The sequence below is a fragment of the Athene noctua genome, chromosome 5 (assembly GCF_965140245.1).
Source record: "Athene noctua chromosome 5, bAthNoc1.hap1.1, whole genome shotgun sequence".
Classification (NCBI taxonomy): Eukaryota; Metazoa; Chordata; class Aves; order Strigiformes; family Strigidae; genus Athene; species Athene noctua.
In genome coordinates, this window is record NC_134041.1 from 31,339,435 (window position 1) to 31,364,693 (window position 25,259).

Consider the following 25,259-nt stretch of genomic DNA (forward strand, 5'->3'; position numbering starts at 1 on the left):
ATAAGGAAGAAGCAACAACATTGGCAATCAAACTTTGAACCAGTGTTGTAGGTGTTGAATGCTAACAAATAGCAGACAATTGGGTGTAAGTTTTTGTGGGGATCAATGTCTGCAACAGACTTCTGAACTCCCAATCAGAAGTTTGCTGCCTGCCACAGATATGTGCTGGTTGTAGATACCGAAACCCTGGAGTAAACAATCATTGCATGTCCTAAGTCCTCCCATCAACAAAGAGGCATAAGATAGAAGTACCAATGCGGAGGCTGATGATGTATTCTGTGTCTGCATCAGACTATTTAGATGAGGAAAAGCAAGAAACAGGGGTCACAAAAAGAAGTGGTGCAAAAAGAAGGGTTCCCAAAAAGTGTAAGTGGTCAGGGAAAGAAAACAGGGCCCCAAAGGGAGAAGGTGAAAATCCTGTCTGGAGGTAAGACCCTGGAAATGGAGGAAGACCCTGGAGATGAAGGAGGTGAGTGGAGACAAACACCAGGGGACACCCAGGGACCTTGACCAGTGATGCCCAAGACTGGTAACTGGGAGCAGCTGCATAAACCCAACCAACAGGACTTTCTGCCCAACCCTCCCAGGCCAGCAGCAACCTCCCTGCTGGGAAGGGAAGTCAAGACCTAGTGAATATAACACTGAGGGGGGAAAGCAAGCGAGTAAAATAATCAAGCAGGTGAAACGCTTTGCTCTCACTGGCCTTTAAACAAACCCCAATATCCAGATCCACACTAAGCTGCTGTTTATGCTGTCTCATCTGCAACAACGTGATGGGACAGTTCCTCTACTGTGTTCCAGGTGGAAAGAGATATAGATGGGATAAAGAATTGCAAGTAAATGGGAGACGACAAGGTAACTTGATCCAGGCAGGGAACAGCTGGATGTTAAATAGCAGTGGAAAGATAAATAAAGAAAAACAGTTCAGTGATTAATTTTCTCTTGCCTCTATCATCCCCCTCTTTCTCAGAAGCACAGTGCACAATTTTCTTTGGCATTAGGAGGACTTCCTTGAACATACTTTTGGAAAACTAAGAGAATGTGCAATTTGTAGCTGCAGGCAAGTCTTGTTTATAGTGTATTCAGAACACGTGTGGAAACTGCCATGCTGGCTTTGCAGCCCTAGGCGCAGACATCTGAGCCAAGGCAGTTGCCACCGCTTTGTCTGGGAAATGTCTGATCCATTTGTTGTATTACTACAAACTGCTTCTAAGCAATGGAGACAGTTTGCTTGCATTTGACTTATATTTGGTGACTATCACGGCCTTCATGGAAGTGGGCTTTGCATTGTTTTCAGTACATGTGCAGCATTTAAGTTCTTGCACAGTCTCATGAAAAGTAAAACTTCACATATTTGATATCAGGAAGTAAGCTCTCTATACCAGAGAGAAACCACATTTGGGCAAAGTGAGGAGAAAAAAAAAACCCCAACCAGTTTTAATGAAACTGAGTTCCGTGCTAGAGGAAAAGATAAGTAGTGACACAATGCAGAAGGCTGTGTAGTATGGTTTTTGCGTGCTTTGGGGTTTTTTTAAACACTCAAAGAAAGAAGAGGGCACACAAATGAAAAATCAGGAGATGAGGTAGCATGATCCTGCTGGCTGTTTAATAAATGCCACAGTACCCAAAAAACAACACTTAAAAGAATACAACCTGAAGGAAACTTCAGAAAGTAAATTAGTAAGATTCTCTTTCTATAGGGTCCCATTCAAAAGCAAGAATATCTGTAAAATAAGCTACATTTAAAGAGTAACTAGATCATGTGGAGACTAAAAGTACAAAAATTCAGAAATAAACCTCTGCCTTGGAAGAATGCCAGTAGGTGGAAGGCAGGCAGGTGCATTCTCACAGCTCTTCTCTCTCAGACTGCCTGGAAATCTTAAGACGCATGACTGAGCATACAAGCAGGCTTTGATTCTCTTCCTACTGTTGCACTCCCCTTGGGTTTAGATCTCAGGTGCCAGAGAAGTGGGCTTTCTGATCAGGCCAGCTTGATAGGAACAGCTCTGCTTTGTTGCAGAGTTTCTGCATAGGGAGAAACATTCTAGGTGTTCAGCCAACAGGTCAGAAGATCAAGTACTTTTCAGCACTCTGTTGGCAGGCTTTTCAGGTGTGAAAGCTAAACACATAAGGTTTGGCAGTATCATGTGAACTTTGCTTTCTCAAGCTCCAGATAAAAGGGAAGGCGGGGTGGCAGGGAAAGCAATGGCAGAGTTTGTTCTAGCCCCATGCAAATATATCAGCACAGAGCATTTTGGCTGAAGACCCAAGTGGAAAAAAAAGCAGTGGAAACAGTCTATTGTTACCACCTGAACTTAAATAAGGACATATGAGGGTTCTTGCCATAATTTAAAGAGGTTCTGATGTACCAAAATGCAGCGCCTCAGCCTGTGTATGTTTGAGATTCTCCACAGAGCACAGACAGCACACACATGATAAAGGTGGCAACACAAAGGGACATGAGAGGAAAGGAAAGCAAACACGTAAACATTCCTTTCACTTGATTTTAAACAAAGTAGCTTTTCATAAATGTGGACCTCCCCATACTTGTTCACCGAAAGCCATGATCTACTGTAAATGTTAATAACAGGAACAACTATGCAGCAGATGAGAGAGATCTCTCAAGACATCCCGATACAAACACTTTCTGACAGAGATGCCTGATCAAAGTTAAGTGTTGCAACAAAGGAGAAGAGGAAGATTTTTTTTGTCACTGGCAGAAAACCATGGCTAACTACATTGGTGTCAAGTGTTGGGAAAGTGCAGACCAAAGTGCAAATGCAACTAAAGATGCAGTGACTGAGGGAAGTAGAAAAGAGCAAGGCAGAGCAAGGAGGTTAAAGACTAGCTCTTCCTGTTCTCCCCTTAATTCTCAGCAGGCGTGATGGCTGGCTGCAGTCACCCACAGGGCCCAGCATCACAGAAAGCACCAGTGCAGCACACGCTGCTGCTTCTGCTGTGCCCCTTCCCCACAAGGCCAAAGCTTTGGTGGACACGAGAACCACTGAGAATTGGATTTAGTATGATAAAGCCAGGAGGACTCATCCAGGGATACTTAGGGAGACAGTACGCTGGGCAGAATAGCCTGGCACTTGCTTCTGTGCCTTCAGAAGAAATAAAAAGAAATTCAGCAAACAGCCATGGCTCCCAGCTTTAGAGCCACCAGACCATCCAAGCAGACAATGCCACTATTGGACAGTCATTACTACTATGCTGGAGAAGGCAGCATAACAGAATTCCCTTCCTCTGTATCAAAAAACCTTCTCACCCTTAGTCATGCCTAGCTCCTGGGTCAGACAGTATCAGACACTCAGATGTGTTCAATCGTCTCAAAGTCACTAAAAATATACAGTTGTCTCCACAGGAAACTATCAAAGGATGTCTTCATTTTAAGGTCAGTTTTACTTGAAGGGGAAATGAAGTAACTGGGAAGGACCTGTGCTCAAAGTTTAAATGCAAATAACAGAAGCCTAAGAAGTTTACCTCTGCTTTAAAAAGATCATTTTTATCTTAACAGCCTTTGTCTTTATAAGCAGCAAAAGAAGGGGGAGAATCAGTTGACTCCTAACATGTACTCACATGACATCCCCTGCACATTGCAAGAGGTGTACATTGGCTAAACCTTCACAAAAACTTGAACAAAACATTTTAGAATCTGATTTCTAAAGAAGCTTCTAAAAAAAGCACCTAGACCTACCAAAAAAGTCTTGATTTCTCTTTCAGGAAATTGCTGTGTTGTACTACTTGAATATACTTCAAACAAAATGTGGAAAACTCCAAAACCGACTTCTCAGTTTCAGTTTAGGGCTACACTGTGAATTATTAGCAGGCAGATCTTGCACAAACCTGTATATCCAATTATGATTTTGGATTTGTGTTATCACAGAACTCATGACTTTAAGCCCAAGGGTTCTTGCTGTAATTTAAAGAGGTTTTGATGTACCAAAATGCAGTACCTCAGCCTATGTGTATGTTGGAGGTTGACAAGGAGACAGAGAAAGCTATCCAGATACTTCATGTTTTAGAGAGATTTTAATAAAACGAGGTAAGAGAAATTGAACGCTATTTCCTTAGGTTTTCAGTTAGAAGTTTCTCTGGTAGTATCTTACATTACAGTATAAATTTGTTAGAAATGCCACAGAAACTGCCTTATTCTTAAAGCGTGGCATGCTGCAACCTTCACAGAGTTATTCCCAGTCTTCAGCTAAATTTTATTACTGTATTCTTGTGAGAACAAAATAAAATTAAACACATTATTTATTAAGCCAAACTTGTCAGAGCTCCATTAATCTTTGATGTCTGGGTTTGCATGTAAATTGTAGACTAGATTGTCTGAATGTCAAACTTAGTCCACCTAAAGCACTTTAAATACCTTCAACTAGAATACTTTTTTCCAGTCAAGAACCTTTCTTTCCAGGTATGGTTCAAAGAAACTAGGAAACTGGTACACAGTCATAACTGTTGTACTATTAGTTCTCTCAGGGATCTAAACATAAGACTTTTTTGTGCATGCTTTAACAGCTTTCATATCCCAGAATCAAGCATACTAGGATATGCAGGTTCTATACATAGATACTCTATTTACATACAATTAAACCCCTGGGAAAAAGCCTGTGTTGGACACCTTCCACTGATGGGCAATTAAAAGACCACACGACCCATGACTCAAAGTTACTTATATGTGCACGTGTGTGGAATCAATTTCAGGTATAATTAAGTGAAGCACAGTGTTAATGACGACTCATATTCCCAGGCAGAACCTTCACTATCATTATAGCCAATAAAGATGTTAATCATCCTGCAGTACAAGCCAACAAGTAACTTTCAAAAACTAGTACACAGCCATACATACTTTATCTCACACAGTTTAACACTGACCTGCCTCTGCCCCAGTGGCAGCTCCATTCACTAGTTCATGACAAGGACTACAGGAGCAGGAGTCCTGCTTGTTGCTTCACTTTGAAGAAATGCTTAGCTGTGGGTACCATCTGTCAGACTGGTTACCTTGTACCAGGGACTGTCATGTCCCAAACTGTCTCTTTGAAGTCTTTGCTGTTCTAATCCAACAATCTTTCAGTTGAAATCTCACTCAGCAACCCTTCAGTTGAAACTGGTTAGCAATCTGGTCTATTAAGTTCTCAGTATCACTGTCTCCAGTTAAACAATATTACTTCAAAGTAAAAACATTTTAAATTAAAGTAAGAAGAAAATCATACTTCCTTCCGAAAGAAAAGGTTTACCCTCCTTTCAGTGAAATATTCCGTGCTTCCTTCTGCAAATTTATGCTTTAAACTTTTGAGAGCGGGCAAATCTATACTCCAGTCAAATCAGTAGGCATGAACAGAGAATTCACTCGTCACCTTACTTCACTGGCACTGGACTTCCTTTTTTGTCAATAGGCTGCTCTCTAAAATTTAACACCTTCTATCAAGACCTCATGCGCACTCTGTATTCTTTAAACAGCACGACTGAATACTGAAAAATACAATCATATGTCACATTTCAGTCTGGTGGGCCGTATCTGACAGGATTGATGATTTTCATCCACTGACCAGTATATGATCCACTCGGTCTCGTTTCTTCCGCCCAAATTTCATCATCTTCTGCCAGTCTGTCTTGTGATTAGGCTCCTTCCTCAGGCTGAACAACTTCAGTACTTCAGCTGCAATGAAGCTCTACAGAACAGTAAGAGTGAGATTTATCACATTTGACCTAAGAAATGAAATGTATGCACAAAGTACCTAAAATGTCACATTACAGAATGCATTAACAGCTTTCTGTTTAGCTAAGAGACATACAGTGTATACGTGAAAGTTACGGTGAAAGTCCTTGAGGCAGAACTACACAGGCATAGCAATTATCAAATCCAGAAGTGGGGGGCGAGGGGAGAAGACACCCACTGCTGTAACAATCTTGAGAACAGAAACTTTCAATTAAACAGTACAGCAAACAGGAGATGATGGCAATTTATTTTGTGGGAGAATTTTAAAGAAAAGCAGGGTGTGAATTTGGTGTCCTTGTGCTGTGCCCCTGCTCCTCCCAGCCACACGCTTTTGAAAGTCTTCTCAACTATCAGAGTAATCTAGACACTATTTCTGTCTTTTCTAGACAGCTAACATGCTGTACCTTCAGAAGGTTAATCAAAATACAGTCAACCCCCCCCCCCCCCCCCCAATTTCAGAAGAAACAGTACAGGTGGAAGTCCCAATCTGTGTCCTGAGGAGCTGTATGGAAGGTTCTTTGTTGAGTGCTTTCAGGGAGACATTATCCAAATGTCCAGCCCTGCAAGTTTAATCTAGGTCCAGTAAGGCTCTAGCTTTTGGGAGTTTTATCCTTTCTTGAGCACTACCACCAATAACAGGATACCTCCCCTGGTTTTCCAAATACAACAATGCCCTCGCCAGTTAAATTTTGGGTCCCTCCAGGCAACTCCAACTGTCCTCGGTGAGGCTGGCACAGGTGTGTCTGAGTAAAAAAATCCAGCTCATCCCATTTGGCCCAACCCTACCACTGGATCCATGCCAATATACACATAGAATTCCACTGAAATCTGCTAAAGCAGCAGCCTGTCAGCTTAGCAATTTTATAAGATCAAGGTCATCCTTGCAGTTCTGCACAGAGAGCTGAGGTTTAAAAGCAACTAGTACTAGCCAAAAGGACAAGGAGGCAAATCTGTTGAATAAAAGGACCATTTTTTTCAGTTTTGTAATCTCATTTCTCTTCTCAACTCTTGTCTTGCTGGATACACCTGTTATGATCTTTTAACACCCAGGCAAGTGCAGTACAATATTATTCATCTCACCTTCCCTGCCTGACAAAGATTTCTTCCTTCCTACCTTGATTTCAGCCAAATCATTTGGATCTTTTACTCGGCGAAAGTAAGCAGATGCAATCCTACACGGTTTCATCCATATAGGCTGATTTAGATTAGGATCCTCAGCGAAGATTTCCCCAAAGACCTCTCTTGTTAAATCAAATACCACCTTAACAATGAAAGAAGTAAAAGTTAAGGCTTCTGTTGTTCATGGCAAACATTCAAAGGGCAAGAACAAAATGCCTGAAGACCGTACCTTTTTATAAACCTGCTTGTTTATGGTGTCTGTGTCCTGCTCCTTGAGGGTACTACTGAGATCTGTATGAAGGCTGAAACTTTGAAGATCATGACCCAGCTCTTTCAGTTTCCAGAGTTCCTCAGCTGCTGCATGCACCATACTTTCTACCTCCACTGCAGTATGAGGGACCGCCAAAGGCTCCTCACTTGGCTTTGTTGGCACCTTCTGCAGTTCTACCTTGGGCAGCACTGCTGGTTCCTCAGCTTGCTTCTGCTGGACCTTACGGGAACTCAGGCCGTAGTCTTCATCAAACCAGTCTTGATCATCTCCCAGCACACTAAGGAACTCCCGATTGAGTTCCAGCTCTGCCAGTCTCTTGGCAAGCTCTTCCTGACCACTGGCACCAAACACTGGACTCTCCTGTGAATTAAGAGCCACAGAGTAAATACGAAAGTGGTGTCATGCTATTGTCTAACTCGGCTTACATTTTTAAATGCTCTACTGCTGTAACTGGCAATATATGCACAAATACTCAGAAAAATAATGAGTTCACAGTAAAATTAGAAATGTTTTGATGCCAATACCTGGGTTTTCTATCATTCCTGATGAATGCTTTAGAGGGCTCCTACAGAGCTTAAAAGACTCTGCATCCTGCCCACTGTCCGTCCTAAATTTTAACTGTTTATGAAAAGTTGAGTGGTTTAAACACTAATAATGTGACATACAACTTTTCACTTCACTTCCCAGCAGTCTCAGATCTAAATCAACAGCCTAAAAGCTTTTAGCAGGTGATGGCTGTTTTAGCAACTGAGCAGTGCTCACACTGGTGCAATGGGCTAAAGCTTTCTGTGATGGTAATATATTGAGATCAATGGCAAAGCAGACAGTTTTACTGGGATCTTCAGCGGAAAGGCCAAGTCCTGTATCTGTATCATTAATGGTTGTTCTGAAGAAGTTTGAACTGCCACTGCTCATGATATATTAGTTCAGTGGATAAAGAAGTGTGACACCTTAATGACCTCCACAGCAACTAATTATGTTTGAAGATTATTATTTTGTATCAAGAATAGACAGAGGTAAGTTTACAATCTACTGTATTTTGCCACTTTTAGAATAAAAACTGAGGTTAAGGATTAAATACAAATTGAACATATAAGCAGAATGCAACCTAAATGAAGTATTTTTCACCTTTATGTGCCAAAATGTGTCTTTCAGCCTGCAGGGCTAACAAAATGAGCTGTGAACTGGGATACACAAGAACTCACATACGTAAAGACAATCTCCACATCACCAAACAGAACTTAGGAGAAAACAAACTGGTGCCACACAGCATTTCTCTGATTCAATCACCATCAGTCAAACGAACAACTGATTCAAATTCAGTGCAAGATGTCTGTTACTCACTGGTCTGGGACACATGTCTGGAGAGGAAAGTTCTTCTCTTTCATCTTCCAAATCAGAACTCAGAAAAAAGTTATTCAGTCCGTCAGGAATCTGCTTTTCTACCTGGTGGGATGGGGTACCGGATTCCTCCTTCACATCACAAAGCTCCTGGTTGCTGAGCTGGATTTTCTCATTCCTTACTTTCTTTATTTGCTGTAACTGATTGACAGTGTCTTTCACAAAATCTCTAAGTAGACTGTCTGTCAGCAAACTGACCCTTTCCAGTTGGTCTTTTGACTTTCCTTCCTCTCTAAATGGTAGTCTAAGCTGGGCTTCTAACTGGTTCTTTTCTTTTGTCAGCAAATCCAGAAGTGGAGTTGCAGGTTTCTCCACAACTCCAGGAGAGAGATCACCTAACTTTTCAGCACATTCTTCCCCCAATGTCTTTTGCCTCTCCAGTTTTTCAGAAAGGAAGTCCGAGATGTCATCCAACTGAACAGTAGAAACCTCATCCACGCCACCACAAACAAGATGAGAAAGGCTGGCCTCGCTTACAGCATGCTTCAGATAACCCACCACTGACTGTTCTTGGGCAAGTGATTCAGTAGCTACAGAAACCTCCTTTATGCTGTTTGCTTTGGAAGATGACTCCTCATCTACCCTTTCTTCAGCTGAGGCTTCTGAAACAGCTGTGTTTGCAGGAGCTTTATCCTGGGAATAGTTCTCTGTTGCATCTCTGCTCTGGCTTTCATCATCTTTGCCTCTGTCTTTCCGCTCAACTTTGTGTTGCTTCTCCAGTCTATCATCGAAGAATGAATCTTCATCCTTATTTGTGTCTAAGCAGCTATCAATACTTTCTGTAATGTGAGAGATTTTTTGAGGAGGAGCAAAAATACCATGCTTTTCTTTGCAGTCAAAATATTTAATACTGTCATAAGTTCCATTATTGTTCCCTTCAGGTTTATCCAACTCCACACCAGCCCAAAACCCTTTGGCAAACTTGGTCAGACCTTTGAATCGCAATGTTCCAGGTTGGACTTTACTCACAAGAACTCTATCACCAATGTTGAAATTTGGCAAACTATCTGTTTCTTCCATGATTGAAACAGAGGCCCAGAGCAGTGATTCGGTAGGGGCTTGTTCTTGCTCCACATCTCTGCGTTCAGTATTTTTTATAAGTTCTGTTGGGGACTTCAGTTCCAATAACCTCTCTGAATGCATGCTGCCAGAGAGAGAGAGAGATCTGTCACTGAGGTATTCACTAATTTCACCATCACTGCCAAGGCTGGTGGATCTGCTTCTGCTGGTCTGTGTGTGCTGTGACCGTGCTGTCAGTGACTGAGAGTCCCTATTAGGAGAGAGAAGAGATGCTTCAAAATCATCTTTGTAACACTCCCCAGGAAGTGTTTCTTCAACTGATGCTTGTTTTCTGGAAGAGGATCCTTCAAAGTCTTCAAGGTATGATAGCTCCTTTTGACTAAAGAGTTGTTCCGAATGAAGACAACCTTTTTCCTCTGCTGATTTGCTCAGCTGGCAAGACAACTCTTCTACACTTGGACCAGTTACAGCATCTTTATCTGCCAGTCTCTGTTCTAAGGTTTCTTCCGTACCATGAAGACTTTCCACAGACAAACCAAAGAGTTCTTTCTGAGAGTGTTTGTTTTCAGAACAGAGAACTTTCTTTGGAAGGATGTCCAGTGAGCTCTCCTGTTCTTTATCCAATGTCAACAAGACATCAGAACTCTCCAAAGGCTTAACATGAGAAATGTCAGTCTCATTTTCCTCAGACTTTATGTATTCCAAGTCTTCCTGTATCTCAGATTTATGACTGAAGGCAGCCGCATCATTGGATACTTTTACCACACTGTTCACTGACCCACAGGAAATCTTCTCAAATACGTCTTTCACATCTTTGAGAAGAGATGATGAGGATACATTATCTAAGGGATCACCAGCTCCTGCTCTGAAACTCCTTGGAGACATTGAGACAGAGGAAGATGTTCCAGAAAGTTCTTCTGCATGGACATCTGTGACAGCCACCTTCTTGATGTGCAGAGACACAGATCTCTCAGTTCTTGATGACACAGCATCTTGAAGGAAAAGAAATTGAATTACAGCAGATCGTATAGCCTGCATTGTTTTACTGAAAACTGCAACCATAGGCAACTAAATTAACATCCAGGCTTCTATGCTAAAAGATACAAACAGGTGTCTTGGAAACATGTATTTCTAGCTGTCCTATGAACGTGAGCAACATGCTTTTAGTTCAGGGTTCTAACACTTTCTTTCCAATTCTGTTCCTTGTACCACTAGTGTACCCTGTACCACTGTAATGCCATAAAATACTGAGCCCAGGGGTAAAGGCTCTGTTATTTGTTTGCAAGCCACAAATGCAACCAAGATTAGAATGGTAGATAATGATCCACAGCAAAACATTAAGTAGTATATATAAAAAAACCCCTTATTCCTAAATTCTTCATTATTTTTGATTTCCTTACTTTCCTCAAGTGATAAAGGAACAAAAATCAGGAAGAAGGTTGTCACGTAATTATGGTTTCACACAAATCTCAGCAAGAATAAAATTAAATATTGAATACACAGGAAACAGCAAAAGCAGAAGCCTACCAAATAAAAATAGTAAAAAATATAGGTTGAATATTATGACTTTATGAAGCCTGCATGCTCTCTCTTGAATCAAGAATTAAAAGATTAAGGCATACCAAAAATATAACTGAAATACTTGTTTACAATCACAAGGAAGTTTAAACAAGTCAGTCTTCAAGATCTTCATCTGTAGTATAGATTCTTTGAGTTACATACCTGTATGCTCTGAAATGGATTCCAAAGATGCTCTGGATCGCTCTGATTCAGCCAGTGATTTCCAGTTTTTAGTTGTCTCAGGCCTAAATTTGAAAAAAATCAGATTGCATGAACCATGGTTACAGAGTGTGCTCTGTTTTTTTTTTGTTAAAATAGATAAAAATGGAAATACAAGCATCTATAATTATAATACCACACTAATGATAACATAAAGAGTTTGTTTTGTCAACATACTATGACCTTAGAAAATAGGAATGGGTACAGAGAGTAGAGTTTAGCAAGGCCTGGAAAGCAATTTTTTAAAAGACTCATCAAACTTTAGCCTTGTTTACATCCAAAAAGAGAAAAAAAGAAAATAACTTTTTTTTAATTACTTGCATGCACTAAAATTGCACCATCTGCTGGAGAAAATTAAACACTTAAAAATACAGTAGGAAGTGCATAAATCAGTTGAATCTCTACCTTTTAAAAGCTAAGATCTAAACCAGATTTAAGTTGCAAAGATGAATGGTTTGCCTTATACAGTGCAGCAGGCATGATGGGTGACCAAAATGGGAGAAAATTCCTTCAGTTCAATACAACCATTTGGCACAGTTCTTGCACAACTGAAAATTATTTTTATTGGTAAGAATTACCAAGTTTAGAAAGAACTTGAAAATAAGACCTGAAAGGCTGGGCAGGACAGGATTGAGATGCATATGATTACAGGGACAGTACATCTTGGGTTTGATGAGACCAGCTAATAGGTCAGCAGGATACTGTCACTGTCCAACACTTCAAGGAAGAGCAGGTACCAACTTTCCTTGCACTCATGATTTCTGCTAAAACAGCATTCACCACAGTTTCAGAATAATCTCAAAAAGAAGAAGAAAGCCCAGTTACCTATGGAGTGGTGGCGCCTTGATCTTAGGTTTTTCAGCAGCAGCTGAAGATAGAGTTTTAATCTGAGGCTTGGCTGTGGGTGATGCCTCCAGATCTTGGCTCAGCTCTGCTTCAGTTTTCTTGATAAACTCATCATACGACTGCACATGGAAAACAGTTATGGGTGTTAGTCTACTAAACCATAATTATAGTTCAGCAATCAAAACCTATTAAATGAATGAAGGATACACAATTTGTCTGTAAAAAAAATATCTGTTTAACTTCCTAAAGCTCTACAGTCGTGAATCCTAGAAGTTTGAATACTTTACTTTCAAAAACAAATTACATGAGCATCACACTCGTTAATCCAAGCTAGGATATTAACATGTATAAACATACATAAGCCCCATGAATACTGATAGCAACCCATTAAAGATATACATTTTAAAAGAGAATGGCATTTTTGCCTCAAGGCTCTGGTTCATTATTGAAAACAGTTAAATAGCCAGAACACAGTCAAACTTCTATCGCAATAATGTGTCTTTCACAGCCATCAACACAATATTCTGCCAACAACATCCATACTATAATGATTTATCCAAGGCTAATAATCTTTTACTTTGCCCTTCTTCCTACTGTTCCTAACCTCCAGTTGTTTGATCAAGCTGGCTTCCTGGGCCTTCAGTCTCTCCTTTTGTCTCTTTTTCTGTTCCTTTTTCAGCTGGTAAACCACAGACTTCCTTTTCCGTAGTTCATCCTTCAGGGCCCTGATCCGTCCTTCAATGTCACTTTGATCAGATGTGGTTTCTGAAAAAGTTTAGTTTTAGTCTTTGTAAGCTTGCACCTCACAAAATGGTTCTACACAAAGCAATAAACAGTCATTTAATAAAAGCAAAATATGGTACGAACAAAATATCAGAGAATTTAATGCCAACATGTTAATCTTATAACAAGACTGAAAGTGGGATCTCAGATTTGTAAGGGTAGTAGATAACACAGGAAAGTGTTGCAAAGGCTCTGATACATTGTAACAACATACTCTGTAACAATAAAACTTGTTACCAAACTTGCTCACATCAACCGTCCATGTTTATGCTGTCACCTCATTAACTGCTTATGTCAGCTGTTGCAGAAATTAATTTTTTCTGACATATTTAAAAATATGATCACTCAAAGATGCATACCAAAAATATAAGTGAAATATTTGTTTACAATCACAATATACAGTTTCATTCTATAGGGTACACTTCACTGAGGAGAACTTCACTTGGATTCCAAAAAAGTTTAGGTTTCTGGCCCATTTAGATTTTCCACCACCTAGATGAAATACATCTATGAAATGAAGAGCTGACTGGTCAATAGTTGGAAAGAAAGTAAATTTGAACAATGCAGACATTTTCACTGTTGTCAGGCCTCAGGATGACAATTTATTCAGGGTGAATGGGGGTAGCATTGAGCTTAGACATGTGCTAGACTATGCAATAACAGCTTATAAAAGCTATCTGGCATATCTTTGCTCCAAGTTCAATTTCACAGATCCTCCTATGATGCCATTATTAACTGTGGCTATTTTCCACCTGGGCAATTTTTTCTTAACCGCTATCCTTAGTAGTTTTAATAAGATCTCTTTCATTCCTCTCTATTCCTACCCAGAACTCCCTGCAACCTGGTCTTCTCGTCCTTCTGATGATGTTCTACCTCTTTTCCCTTGGGACACAGATACTTAGATCCATTCCCTGCATGATAACCCCATTCTACCAGTAACTCTGCTACCTCATTATGCCTGCTGTAACAACCTGTCAGTCTCTCAGACCTCCCAGACTTTATAGAGACTGCCTCAGTGTCTCATTCTTTTCTGCCCACTTGTTTATTGCTTTAAATGTATACCAACACAGTGTAAAACAAGAGCCTCATCCCAGACTGGTGCTACCACAATTAAGTATCAACAACTCTTCAAAATATTTATCTGACATAGCCTTACTGGAGCTCCTCCCTGCAGCTGATGTCCTGCTTCCTCTTCTATAGCAGCAGCTGCCACACCTAAGAGAAGGATCTTAGCTGGTTTGCTTTTCTAACGCTCAATATTATCTATGTTTTCTGGACCAAAAGGCTTGGATGCTCATAAACATCAATGGCTTTAGTGAACATCCTAGAAAGTAAGTCACCAGTATTATTTGGTCAGCTAGCAGGAACAGCTGAACGTTTTGCTAATCAGTCTCATTTTCTCAAGACAACAAGCCACCATAACGAAGGATTTCATCACTGACACCAGCCAGTAAATACAATCAAATCACTGTATTCTTTTTCCATTAACAACTGCTATTAACCATTTAGAGAATTTTTTTAAAAAAAACAAACAACCCAGGACAAAAATACTGGAAACGCACTTGCTAATCAGGACTACTTTATGATGTCACTGTAATTAACAACTGAACAGTAAGTGACTACTGTTTAATTATAGCTCTTCTTGATCAACTCATAAAAGGAAAGATCTGCACATGCTTTCATCTTTGACAATCTTATGCATCAGACTGTCACAGCAGTGATTTCATTACTACTCAGCAGCCTAGAAGATTTGTCTCTTTACAATGGAATGATTTATTGTGAAACCAGTACCATCCTGATTGGCTTCCCACCTCTTATATCTTTCTTCAGCATTTGAAATCAAAGACTGCAAATAATTTATTTTACAAAAGTTTATTTTCATGATCATGGTTGCCTGCTCTACTTTTCATGCTGCCATGATAACAGAGCTATACTGCTTCTAGAGCCAGTCTGTATTCAGGGGGACAATCATGTCTGTATGCTGCTGAAACATATTCTGTTTTCCTACAACATGAGGAGTAGAGCAGTGTCACCTGTTAAAAGCACAGCTAACCTTGGTATTTTTAAATTCCAAGACCACCCTAATGATTGACTTCTTCATACCTGTTTGCAGAAACCTGCACTGTTTTCAAAAAAAGAAGACATAATATATAAACCTTCTTGCATTAGGACCTTCTTAAACTGAAGTAATCCAATTACATCATGGGAATATATTCCCATAGAACCCCAAAGCCTTGGCATTTTCCAGGAAATTCTCTCTGCCTCTCCACATATATGTCTGCATTTCAAGTTTACTTGTTAAAAGCAAAAGCTTTGAAAAGGGAATTTAAATGCAAGCAGACACTACACTTACCTGACTGTGTCACAGACAAAGATTCATCAGACCAGTTGTGAGATATCTGATGAGACTTCACAGGTGAGCGTAGCTGTCCTCCAGTTCTGTGGCTGCCTTTGCTGGAATCTTGCTTTGATACAGATATGCTGCTTTTGGGAGGAGACTATGGCAGAAGAAAAGGACAAATGAGTAATTGCTTGTAAAGCTCAGTTTCAAAGTAGGAGATCACTGTCATCACAAGTTAGTTACAAGGAAAGAACAGTATAGCTAGAGAACATCTCATAACCAGCTATCTTAAGAAGAATTTAATCTTAAGTTTGCTAGACAATAAAACAAAAATATCAAAAGCAGCAATAACTGACTGTTTACTTTGAGCTTAGATTTCAGTACACCTGCTTAGACAACTCTGTTACTACCTAAGTGAACTGACATGGTTCTGACTCACAGATGTTCAATACAGTTTATGCAATCTTACTTGGTAACAATGACGGCAATAAGAACCCATACTAAAAATATCTGTGAAACCAAAAGGACCATTTCATGTAAGAGGTGCAAGATGCCATTTCTAAATCAGTAAAACAACGGAGCACTATTTTGCTGCAGCCAGGAAAAAAATTCTAACAGCAAATATTCTTCCAAAATGCTCTTACTGCTGCAACATTATACACACCTAGAACATAACCTCTGGCACTAATTAGACATTTTACCTTCCTACCTTCTCATAAAACTTTCCAAGAAAGTATTTGAAATAAGTCTAGAAGGGCAGTTCTATTACCTCTCAGACACTGCATTTTCTGTTTCACTGATTACAGGGCAAAGTTATCAGGATGAAACATCAAAATTATCAACCAAGAAGTAGTAACAGTTGGAACAGAACAGTAAGGCAGAACTAGCAACAAGCAGACATAATCTGAAACACAAAGGACTGTGCATGATGTTATAGCTCTGCTTCTTCATCCCATAACAATATTTTGGGATACATCACTTGCAAGTAGAGCAAAACGGAAAAACAGAGCATAGTTTCCATGGCCTCAAAGAATTTATAAAATGGTAACAAGCTAGCCTACAGCTAATTCACACTGGTAAATTGGGTCAGCGTTCCACCACTTAATACCACATACCTGTGACGTATGCAAAGCATGTTGCAAGACTACCCACAAGTTTAAAAATATCTAAACTGTGCTGAAACCACCTTTCCTCAAGACTTCAAAAAACATATCTGATCACAGTGTTTATTCACAGTAATGTAAAATGGTATTGCAAACACAGAGAATAGTTTAACCTCTGCTTTGACAGCTGGGCGGCTATACTTACTACTTCTCTGATAGCCTTTTACAAGTGTAAGACTATATAGCATAAAAAGCTCACTCACAAGTTTGCCAGGTGAGGTAGAGGACTTGAACTCTTCAGAATAAACCATTTCTTCATTAGTTGTGCTCTGATCTGGGCTTTCTGGCTGTCCATGGCCCATAGTCTCTGATGGGACAGACTCAGCAGCTAGACTGCCAAGATCTTCTGGGATAGAGCTTTCACTGTTCAGATGAGAGCAAGGCAGCACTGGAGACTCTTCTTCACTAGCCGTTTCTGAGATCGAATAATGAGAGAAAAAAAACCAAAGCGCCTAAGAACTAGTACTGACTTATATCCTTTCAGAGATACTGCTACCTGCATATAAAGTAGTAACTGCTACCAATACATGTCAAATTGATAAGTGTTATTTCACTCACCTAGACACCGAGGGTGGAATATTTACCAGGAACAAGCATGTTTACCAGAGAACTATGATTTAAGACTGCCAAACATTCTTAGTGATCACTGAATATCTAAAAGAGGTTTTCAGGATATTCTAACATTTTCTAGACAACGCACTCCAAAAACATTGTTAGGGAAACCTGTCCTTCCAGTTGACCATACACCAGCAAGAGTCACTATTAGTCTGAAGAAGTCATGAAGGAGCATATAATCTGCAAGCCAGATCTTGAATTTAGAACTGATTGCTTCCTTTACAGTAGTTGCAGAAAACATTTTAATGTTATGATTTCATCATGAGTGTCTCAACTGGCAACAAGTAAAACAGTAAGTTGGGTTTTCAATACTTGTGTTTACTAAATTCCGCAGGAGTCAAAACATTACTGAGGCAGCCATGGAGAACTATTCAATATTTGAGCAAAGGCTGGGGAGAGGAACAAATTCTGAAGCAGGGCTGTGCTCCAATGCTTACTGCTAGATACAATTAATAGCAACCAAGTGTATTTTCTCCTCTGTTGATGAGGATTCAGCATTCATGCTGAATTTTTGTTCACTGGAACTTACTGACTCATACACTTAACATCTTTAAAATGTCTTACAATGCCTAAAATCCACATGACTGTTTTCAGTAACAAGTGTAATAGGGCATAATTCTGAATTCCCTTTGCACATTCGAAGGACATGCTGCCTGCTTTCAGCAAAGTGGAGAAAAAAGGAAAATTGATTATTTCTAGAACAATCCCTGAAGCGTCATTATTTTCTCCCACTGCAATTCACTTATGCACTTCATGCTGAAAGTACGGTCCACTTAAGCCAGAACAGTAAAGCTGTAGCTCCCAAAACTGGGAACTTATTTTTCCTCACAATAGCATCATTTATACTAACTACAGCCTAGCACACTTTAGCACAGTCGCAGATTTCAAACAGTTACAGTGCACTAACAACAGAGGGAAGAAAAAAATGCTTTCTATTTTTTTGAAAACATAGACAAGGGGAAAGCAGTCCCTGATAAGTCATCCTCACCATCAGTAATAAGGCTAACAGGATAGACACTTTGAGCACTACAGGGGAAAATGGTTTAAAGAGATCAAGTTCAGAAGATGATCAGCAAAAGATCATGCAATATTTTTGTTTTGAAAGACAGAAATATAGTTTAAATTGTATGTAAAAAAGTCTGATGGGCCTATGCTACACTGTTCACTTGAGAAGATATGCAGCAAAGGAGGAATACACATTTAACTAAGGGGTAAAATAGGGCTAAAAGAACAAGACAACAGAAAGCAGCAGAGAGTATAGAAACTGAGATTCTAGGAGTGTCCAGAGAACAACCACAACCAAGATGTCAAAAATGGAAGAAAGTGCAAACCTAAGCAACTGCTGTGTCAAATATGCTTTACTATTGTCATTTGCATCACTTCCCCCCTCTTCTATTACCTTTGGGCTCAGTTCTCTGATCCCCCAGGTCTTTTCTGGCTATTTTGGTTTTGAGTAGCTCTTTTTCCCAGGCAGCTAGAGCCTGCTTTTCTATCCGCCGTATTTCTGCTTCCTCTGCATCCAGGCGGCGTTTCCACTCCAACAATTCTTCAGCATGTTGTCGACGCTGCATCAGCTTCTGTTCTCGCTTAGTTAGGAACCTGACAGACAAAGCAGAAGACAATGAGAAAACAGCCAACCACACTCAAAGGTCCCAATACCTAGATGCTCTACTGCCACAGTTCCCAGAGTTATAGCTGTTCCAACTGTTTTCTAGGATAATATCCCCACTAACTACTAACTCCTAGACTTCTAATGTGCTGCTGAAAAAACCTGCAAGTACACAAGAGTTCTTTTATTTGCAGTAAGTAAAGTCTACAACATACTGTAAACATGCTGCTGAAATTTTAAAGATCTTCAAAATCACTAAAAGTGCTACTAACTATTTGCTAAAATTAATAGGTTAAGTTCCCAATTTCAGGACAACAAAAGTACCTGTGGTATTAAACTGGAACCCTCAAGAAAGCAGTGACTGTTTGAAAAAAGAATCTTTCCTTTTGCTAATCCCAGTGACAGAAAAATTGTAACCCCAGTTGCCCCACAGTTCTTTTCAAATACAGAATTGTAAGAGAAGATTCTGTATTAGTAATTCTGAATTACTGGAGCTTTTATCCTTCTTCCTTTAAGCATTATCTCTATGTATTGCCACACTTAGAATGCTAATTGTGAGTTGATGGCATCCAGAGAATAAGGATACAGGACTACATTTTCCCAGCTACTAATATATCTGACTGCTAGTTTAAGAGTAGATAAAAAGTAAAGCTCATGCTCAAAATTAGCAGATATTTTCTTTCTGACAAATATTTCTTAGGTGATCAGTGAAACCTCATAAATTAGGAAACTCTTACAGAACTTTGTAGGTATGAATAGGTTTTTGTGTGTATACTAGTTCTGTCTGCCCACTCTTGAGCAACAGCATCTCTGGTCTTACACTGTAGTAACCAAGACCAAAGGATTCAACCTTTAAGACAGTAAATAGAAGCTAGTCCAACACCAATTGCACATACTTCCTCTGACATGCCAAGTCTAGTGAAGAGCGTGTATCAATCCATTCATCTCCTACACTGATATTTTTAAGATGTCATAGAATCATTCTGTAGAAAATACCTGGTGTGCCAGCTGGAGTAATAGTTTATCATTCATAGAGAAGGTGTGGTGCCTAAAAAGGCAGTCTTCAAAGACTTGTGATACCTGGATTTGCAAATGCCTTTATAATTTGTAACTTTCAAGCCACCCCAAACACTTAGCATCAAAGTTTTTTATCTGCAAAGCGAGTAATAATTTCATTTGTGCTTTTTAATCCCTCATGTTTCAAAAACCCCTTTTATTTCCGGAGACTGGAATGACCAATTGGCTAATCTGCAGGTCTCACCTGCTAAGGGACATTTCTTGTTTGCTCACTCAGTGTTCATTCTGTTCCCTGGAAAACTGAGCTGGCAGTTGATCAAAAAGGTAAAGATTCAGATAAGCCCTTCTCTAAGACAGATGCAGGTAAGGTGGACAAGTTATGATGTGAAGATAAAAGTTTTCGAAGACAGTAAGACATGCACACAATCTTCTTTCCTATGGTCAAAACAGGAGTAGTTGAAAAACAGAAGCATCTCAGTGTCTCTGGAACACCTGCCACTTTCAAGCTGACAGATTCCATCATTTTGTGCATTACTTTATCACTTTCTACAGACAAACATCAAACATCATCTACTCTTAGACAAAACCGACAGATTAATATCATTAAGACACTAGACTACCAACACTAACTGCATTACAAACATGACATGGACAGTCATGCTTATGTCGTCTTTCACCAGCACTATCAGATTTATCAACTCTTACTTTCAGATACACATCAGTTCCAACTGTCTAGCAGATCGTGTATTTGGAACTCATTATGGAGGTCATTATTACAATGATCTCAATGCAAAAGGCAAATTCTTCCTTCACCCACTGTTTAATTTCATCAGAGTGTCTGGATCTTCACAGTTTACTGAATCTTGAGGGAGGCAAGTCCAGTTGAAATAAAATGCAAGAGGAAGGCTGAAATAAATGGATTCTAAAGAGCAGGACTCCTTAAAAGCAAATGTCAAATGAATTAAGCCAGAAGACTGCAGACAGGAGAATTAACTAAATGACCATGAAACTAATCCCACAAAAAGACTACTTAATAAGAAAGAGAAGTCAAAAGAAGTGATGGGAGAGAAAGAGGGTTCCAACATTCAGCCTACAGGAAGAGGAGGATAAAGCAGCATGGCTAAAGACACAGACCCTTTTACAACCCTGGAGTTTAAAAGGTCAGAGCCACAGGGTAGCATACACACTGCCTTAATATTTACTACAGCCTAGAGAGTTCCAGTTGCAATACCAAGGGTACATATTTATCCTCAAAAGCAGGGGCACCTTCACAGAAAAAAATGCAAAACCACATCTGGCATCTGTGAAGCTGGAGATCTGGGGAAGCAAAGAAGGAGCGGCAGCACTCAGCTTACACCAGCATGATTTCAAAGTCTAACTATTTATCTGGTGCTAACATTACATATTTTATCCATGCATTCCAAATATTAACCTGGAAGCATTAACCTGCTGCTCTAACCTGTACTTATACATTCATATCCAACATATAATGACTTTAAGCCCAAACTACACAGTTTCAGCGGCTATTTCGAAGTAGTGACCAAGCAGTAGGAGCCAAGTGAACTGTCTGCCACTCAAGAACGCAGTAGGAATAAGAGGTAAGCATCACAGACTAGTTTCGGTTGGAAGGGACGTTAAAGATCATCTAGTCCCAACCCCCTTGCCATGGGCTGGGACACTTTCTACTAGATCAGGTTGTTCAAAGCCCTGTGCAGCCTGATCTTGAACACTTCCAGGGAGGGGGCAGCCACAGCTTCTCTGGGCAACCTGTTCCAGTGCCTCACTACCCTCATCGTAATAAATTTCTTCCTTAATTTGGATCTACCCTCTCTAATCTACCAAAACCCATTATCCCCTGCCCTATCACTGCAGGCCCAGGTAAAATGTCTCTCTCCACTTTTCTTGTAAGACCACTGTTTATACTGAAAAGCCACAGTAAGGTGTCCCCCGAGCCTTTTCTTCTCCAGGCTGAACAACATCAATTCACTCAGCCTTTCTTCACAGGAAAGGTGTTCCAGCCCTCTGACCATTTTTGTGGCCCTCCTCTGGACCTGCTCAAGTAGGTCCATGTCTTTCTTGTACTGGTGCCCCCAGAGCTGGACACAGTACTCCATGTGGGATCTCATGAGAGCAGAGCAGAACAGAGGGGGAGCATCACCTCCTTGACCTGCTGGCCAATTTTTCATCCTCCAGCATCTTCAAATCCTTCTCCACAGGGCCTCTCTCAATCCATTCATCCCTCAGTCTATACTGATACTGGGGATTGCCCTAACCCATGTGCAGGACCTTGGCACATGGCCTCGTTGACCTTCATGATGTTCACACTGGAAAACTCCTCAAGCCTGTCCAGGTCCCTCTGGATGGCATCCCTTCCCTCTAGTGCATCAACTGCACCACGCAGCTTGGTGTCATCCACAAACCTGCTGAGGGTGCAACTCAATCCCACTGTCTATGTCTATTAATAAAGATCTGGAAACAGTGAGGAAAGTGTCAAAAACGTTCACTGATGAAGAACCCCTTGACTTTCTAGGACTGAACAGAGCATGCTCTATCAAAGAGTCGATCACTTGAGAAAGATACAGTTACCTGACCAATTGGTTGTAGATATACAGCTGGAATTTGGGGTGGAGGTTGGGAAAACAGACACTGAGAGAGGCCCAGTGGTGAGACGTAAAGACAGAGAAGAAGTAGTGAACAGGAGAGCAGTGTCTACAAAATAAGGAGGAAGAGTTTAACACTAAGATAGCAAAAAAGGCAGAAAGAACAAGAAAAGGACAGCATCTAGCAAAGAACTTGAAAATTAATTGCATTTAACATTGTATAGTTATTACCCAACATCTCAAGTAGAAAAAAGTTAAAGACAAGCTATTTTCACATTGCTGTATTTTTCTTTAAATTTTGGAAGGAGTTTTATTACTTTGATGCAGACTCCCACACACACCAGTTAACATATCTTAACCTAATCTTTTTGCAACTCCTGCTATACTAACTGTTGATAAGAGTATATTATTAGCATTAAATAGCACACTGTTTTTGTAACATGAACATTTGCTAGTCTGAAACTTTAAACACATTTTCATTCACCTGGTGAAACCTCGGTAAAATTACTTGTCCAAAGGTAAGCACCAGTGAAATGGGGAGTGGAAAAAAAAAGTTTTCATAAAATGAGCAATTCCAGGAAAAGTCTGACATACACCTGTAATTCAACTTCTACCTGCTGTTTTGGTTTTTTGGTTTGTTTGTTTTGTTTTTGCAACAGAGTGCAGACTTGGTCTCAGAATACTTATGGTATTGCCTCTTTCACTTGAAGCATTAACTGCAGAAAGATAATGCCTATTGTTTTTTAAAAAAAAATCTACAGAAGATGTGCTTAAAATGGTATTTCCTAATGAATTGCCATTTTAAGCTAATTCCTACTGAGTTATCATATTTATAGAAAAATACCATGCTCGATATAGCTCTATCAACTACAATGCAAGCTAAGAAGCATATTAAGGAAAAGCAAAAGAAAATGAGCATTTAATTAGTTCTGCTGTTGCACAGATTATCATTAAAGTTGCATATGCAAGAAAAGCAAGGGGAAAGTGGTTAATTCTCTTTGACAGAGCATGCTCCTGTTCACATGCAGGCTACACAGACTCATCAATTAAAATTAAAATAGAACTATTCTTTCATTCCCATCTTAGCAGAAGAGAAATATTAAAGCTGCTTCAAAAATTAGGAAGCCAAAGGATTTCCACCTTGCTACAGAGTACAGCAAATCCAGCATAGCAGTTTTTCCCAATTCCTTCCTCCAGTTCCTTTGTAGTTTACTTGTCATTTGGCTTCTTTCTTTTTGCCATATCTCACAACCGGATTGATTCCCTTCAAATGGCAGCTTTCTATCATTACACCCTAAACCAAATGTTTTACTCTATTACGTTCATATTATTCTTAGGTGTTTTACAAATAAGGACATCAAAAATAGATACCAAGTCAGCACTATTTTTCAATCAATAAACACTGCTATCACTATCAAAAACCTGTAAAAGGTGTGCAAAAGCTAGAAAGTTAGAAAGACTTAGTTCTAGAGAATCGTTTACGTTTACACAAAATACTACTTCCTTTGATCATATATAGCAATCCAAGACAAAACCATAAAAACAAAAATACATGACCACATACATCACATCACACACAATTTCCTCTTGTTCCAGCTCAAATCCTCCTATCCACCTTCTGAAAAGTATTCTCCAGGTGAGTAATATTTTGGACTGACAAGATGTCTTTAAGGGTTGAACATACTTTGTATCTACTACTATTCCTTTTAATAGTAGGAACAACTATTTATTAATATGTAACTCTTTCTTCAATCATAATTGTCACTTAGAAATGAAGGCACTTTTAAAAAAGTAAGATTTCAAAAACAATATTGACAAAACCACTACCTGATAAAAAAGTGGCAAAGGAAGTCTTGAATATAAAAGTATACTTGTGATCTCTTATAGCATTAATACAGTGTTAAAACTATATACTTGTATACTTAATACTCATAGTGTTAATATCGTATTAATACTATATCTCAAAATTCATAAGCTGTAACATGGTTTTGTATCACCATTTGAAATTTTATATGTTGAATCTCAGATAGAAAAAAAAATAAGATAAAGACCCTCTTTTGAGCAAGAAAAAAAATAAGATCAGAAGAAAAATCTTGGGGTTTTTTAAACCCTAAAGTCAACATGGCCTACAGAGCACACCTGTTCAAGCCCCTATCCTAAGCCATTTATCAGTCTCAAAACATATTTTGAGAAAAGAGTTTGCTGCTGTAACAATAGGGTAGTTTTCACATGACTTAAAATGCTAAGAGTTTAGTTTTGGAAATATGACACTTCAGAAACTTGAAATCATTTGTGATTTTGGCTGTTTGGTTTACCAGATCCTACCAGAAGAATCTGAATAAAATAACAATCAATTCAGGCTAGAACGTGAAGACCATGCAACTAGAACATGTTTTTTCCTACTTACATCAAATCCTCTCTTACTACTACTGTTTTTTATCTTCATATACAAATACATGCAAGCGTGGGGAACGTGCTTCTCAAATGATTACAAGCAAATAGGGTGCTAAGGAGTCACAGACAGCTTGTCTTTACAAGTGGCAGTGATATCTTTTCGATGTTTTATCCAGCTGTGTTAGGAGTCTCAAGAGAAAAAATATTACAAAGATCACTCGTACGGACTAAAATATAGTGACCAGCCTTGGTTACACGTTCCAAAAAATTGTTTAAGTGAAGACTATTTCTTGTGGTAACTGGCAGAGGGCAGACTCTCAATGGATTAGTCTCAAGTAAGAGTTTAAGGCTTCAAACTAATGAACACGGTAAAGCATTTGGGATGTTTAGTGCAGACAAAGTAATTCCTACACTGAAAAGATGCAGAAGCATTTTTTGATTCAATAGAATTTAACAACTGAAATCAACAGATTCAGTCTTAGTTTGCAGAGCCAGGAACTGCAGATATACTTTGTTATTTCCTCTGGAGACTAACGACAGTTTACAATTTTTTTCCATCCTCTGGGCCACACAGGAGGA

General features: G+C 39.5%; 1 protein-coding gene across 3 annotated transcripts in view; it reads right to left on the reverse strand.

The window, feature by feature from the left end:
- The window catches only part of CEP350 (centrosomal protein 350), a 76,971-nt gene that overhangs the window by 5,599 nt on the left and 46,113 nt on the right, over positions 1-25,259 (reverse strand). For 2 of the 3 annotated variants that reach the window (XM_074906944.1, XM_074906943.1), the window contains exons 28-38: positions 22,273-22,395; positions 18,460-18,659; positions 16,649-16,860; positions 15,295-15,439; positions 12,763-12,923; positions 12,138-12,277; positions 11,256-11,338; positions 8,457-10,525; positions 7,071-7,472; positions 6,837-6,983; positions 5,553-5,675 (exon numbers count right to left, since the gene is read on the reverse strand). In XM_074906944.1, coding sequence (XP_074763045.1) covers positions 5,553-5,675; positions 6,837-6,983; positions 7,071-7,472; positions 8,457-10,525; positions 11,256-11,338; positions 12,138-12,277; positions 12,763-12,923; positions 15,295-15,439; positions 16,649-16,860; positions 18,460-18,659; positions 22,273-22,395 — 3,805 coding nt within the window. The remainder of the gene's footprint in view (positions 1-5,552; positions 5,676-6,836; positions 6,984-7,070; positions 7,473-8,456; positions 10,526-11,255; positions 11,339-12,137; positions 12,278-12,762; positions 12,924-15,294; positions 15,440-16,648; positions 16,861-18,459; positions 18,660-22,272; positions 22,396-25,259) is intronic. The other variant, XM_074906945.1, reaches the window with a different exon arrangement.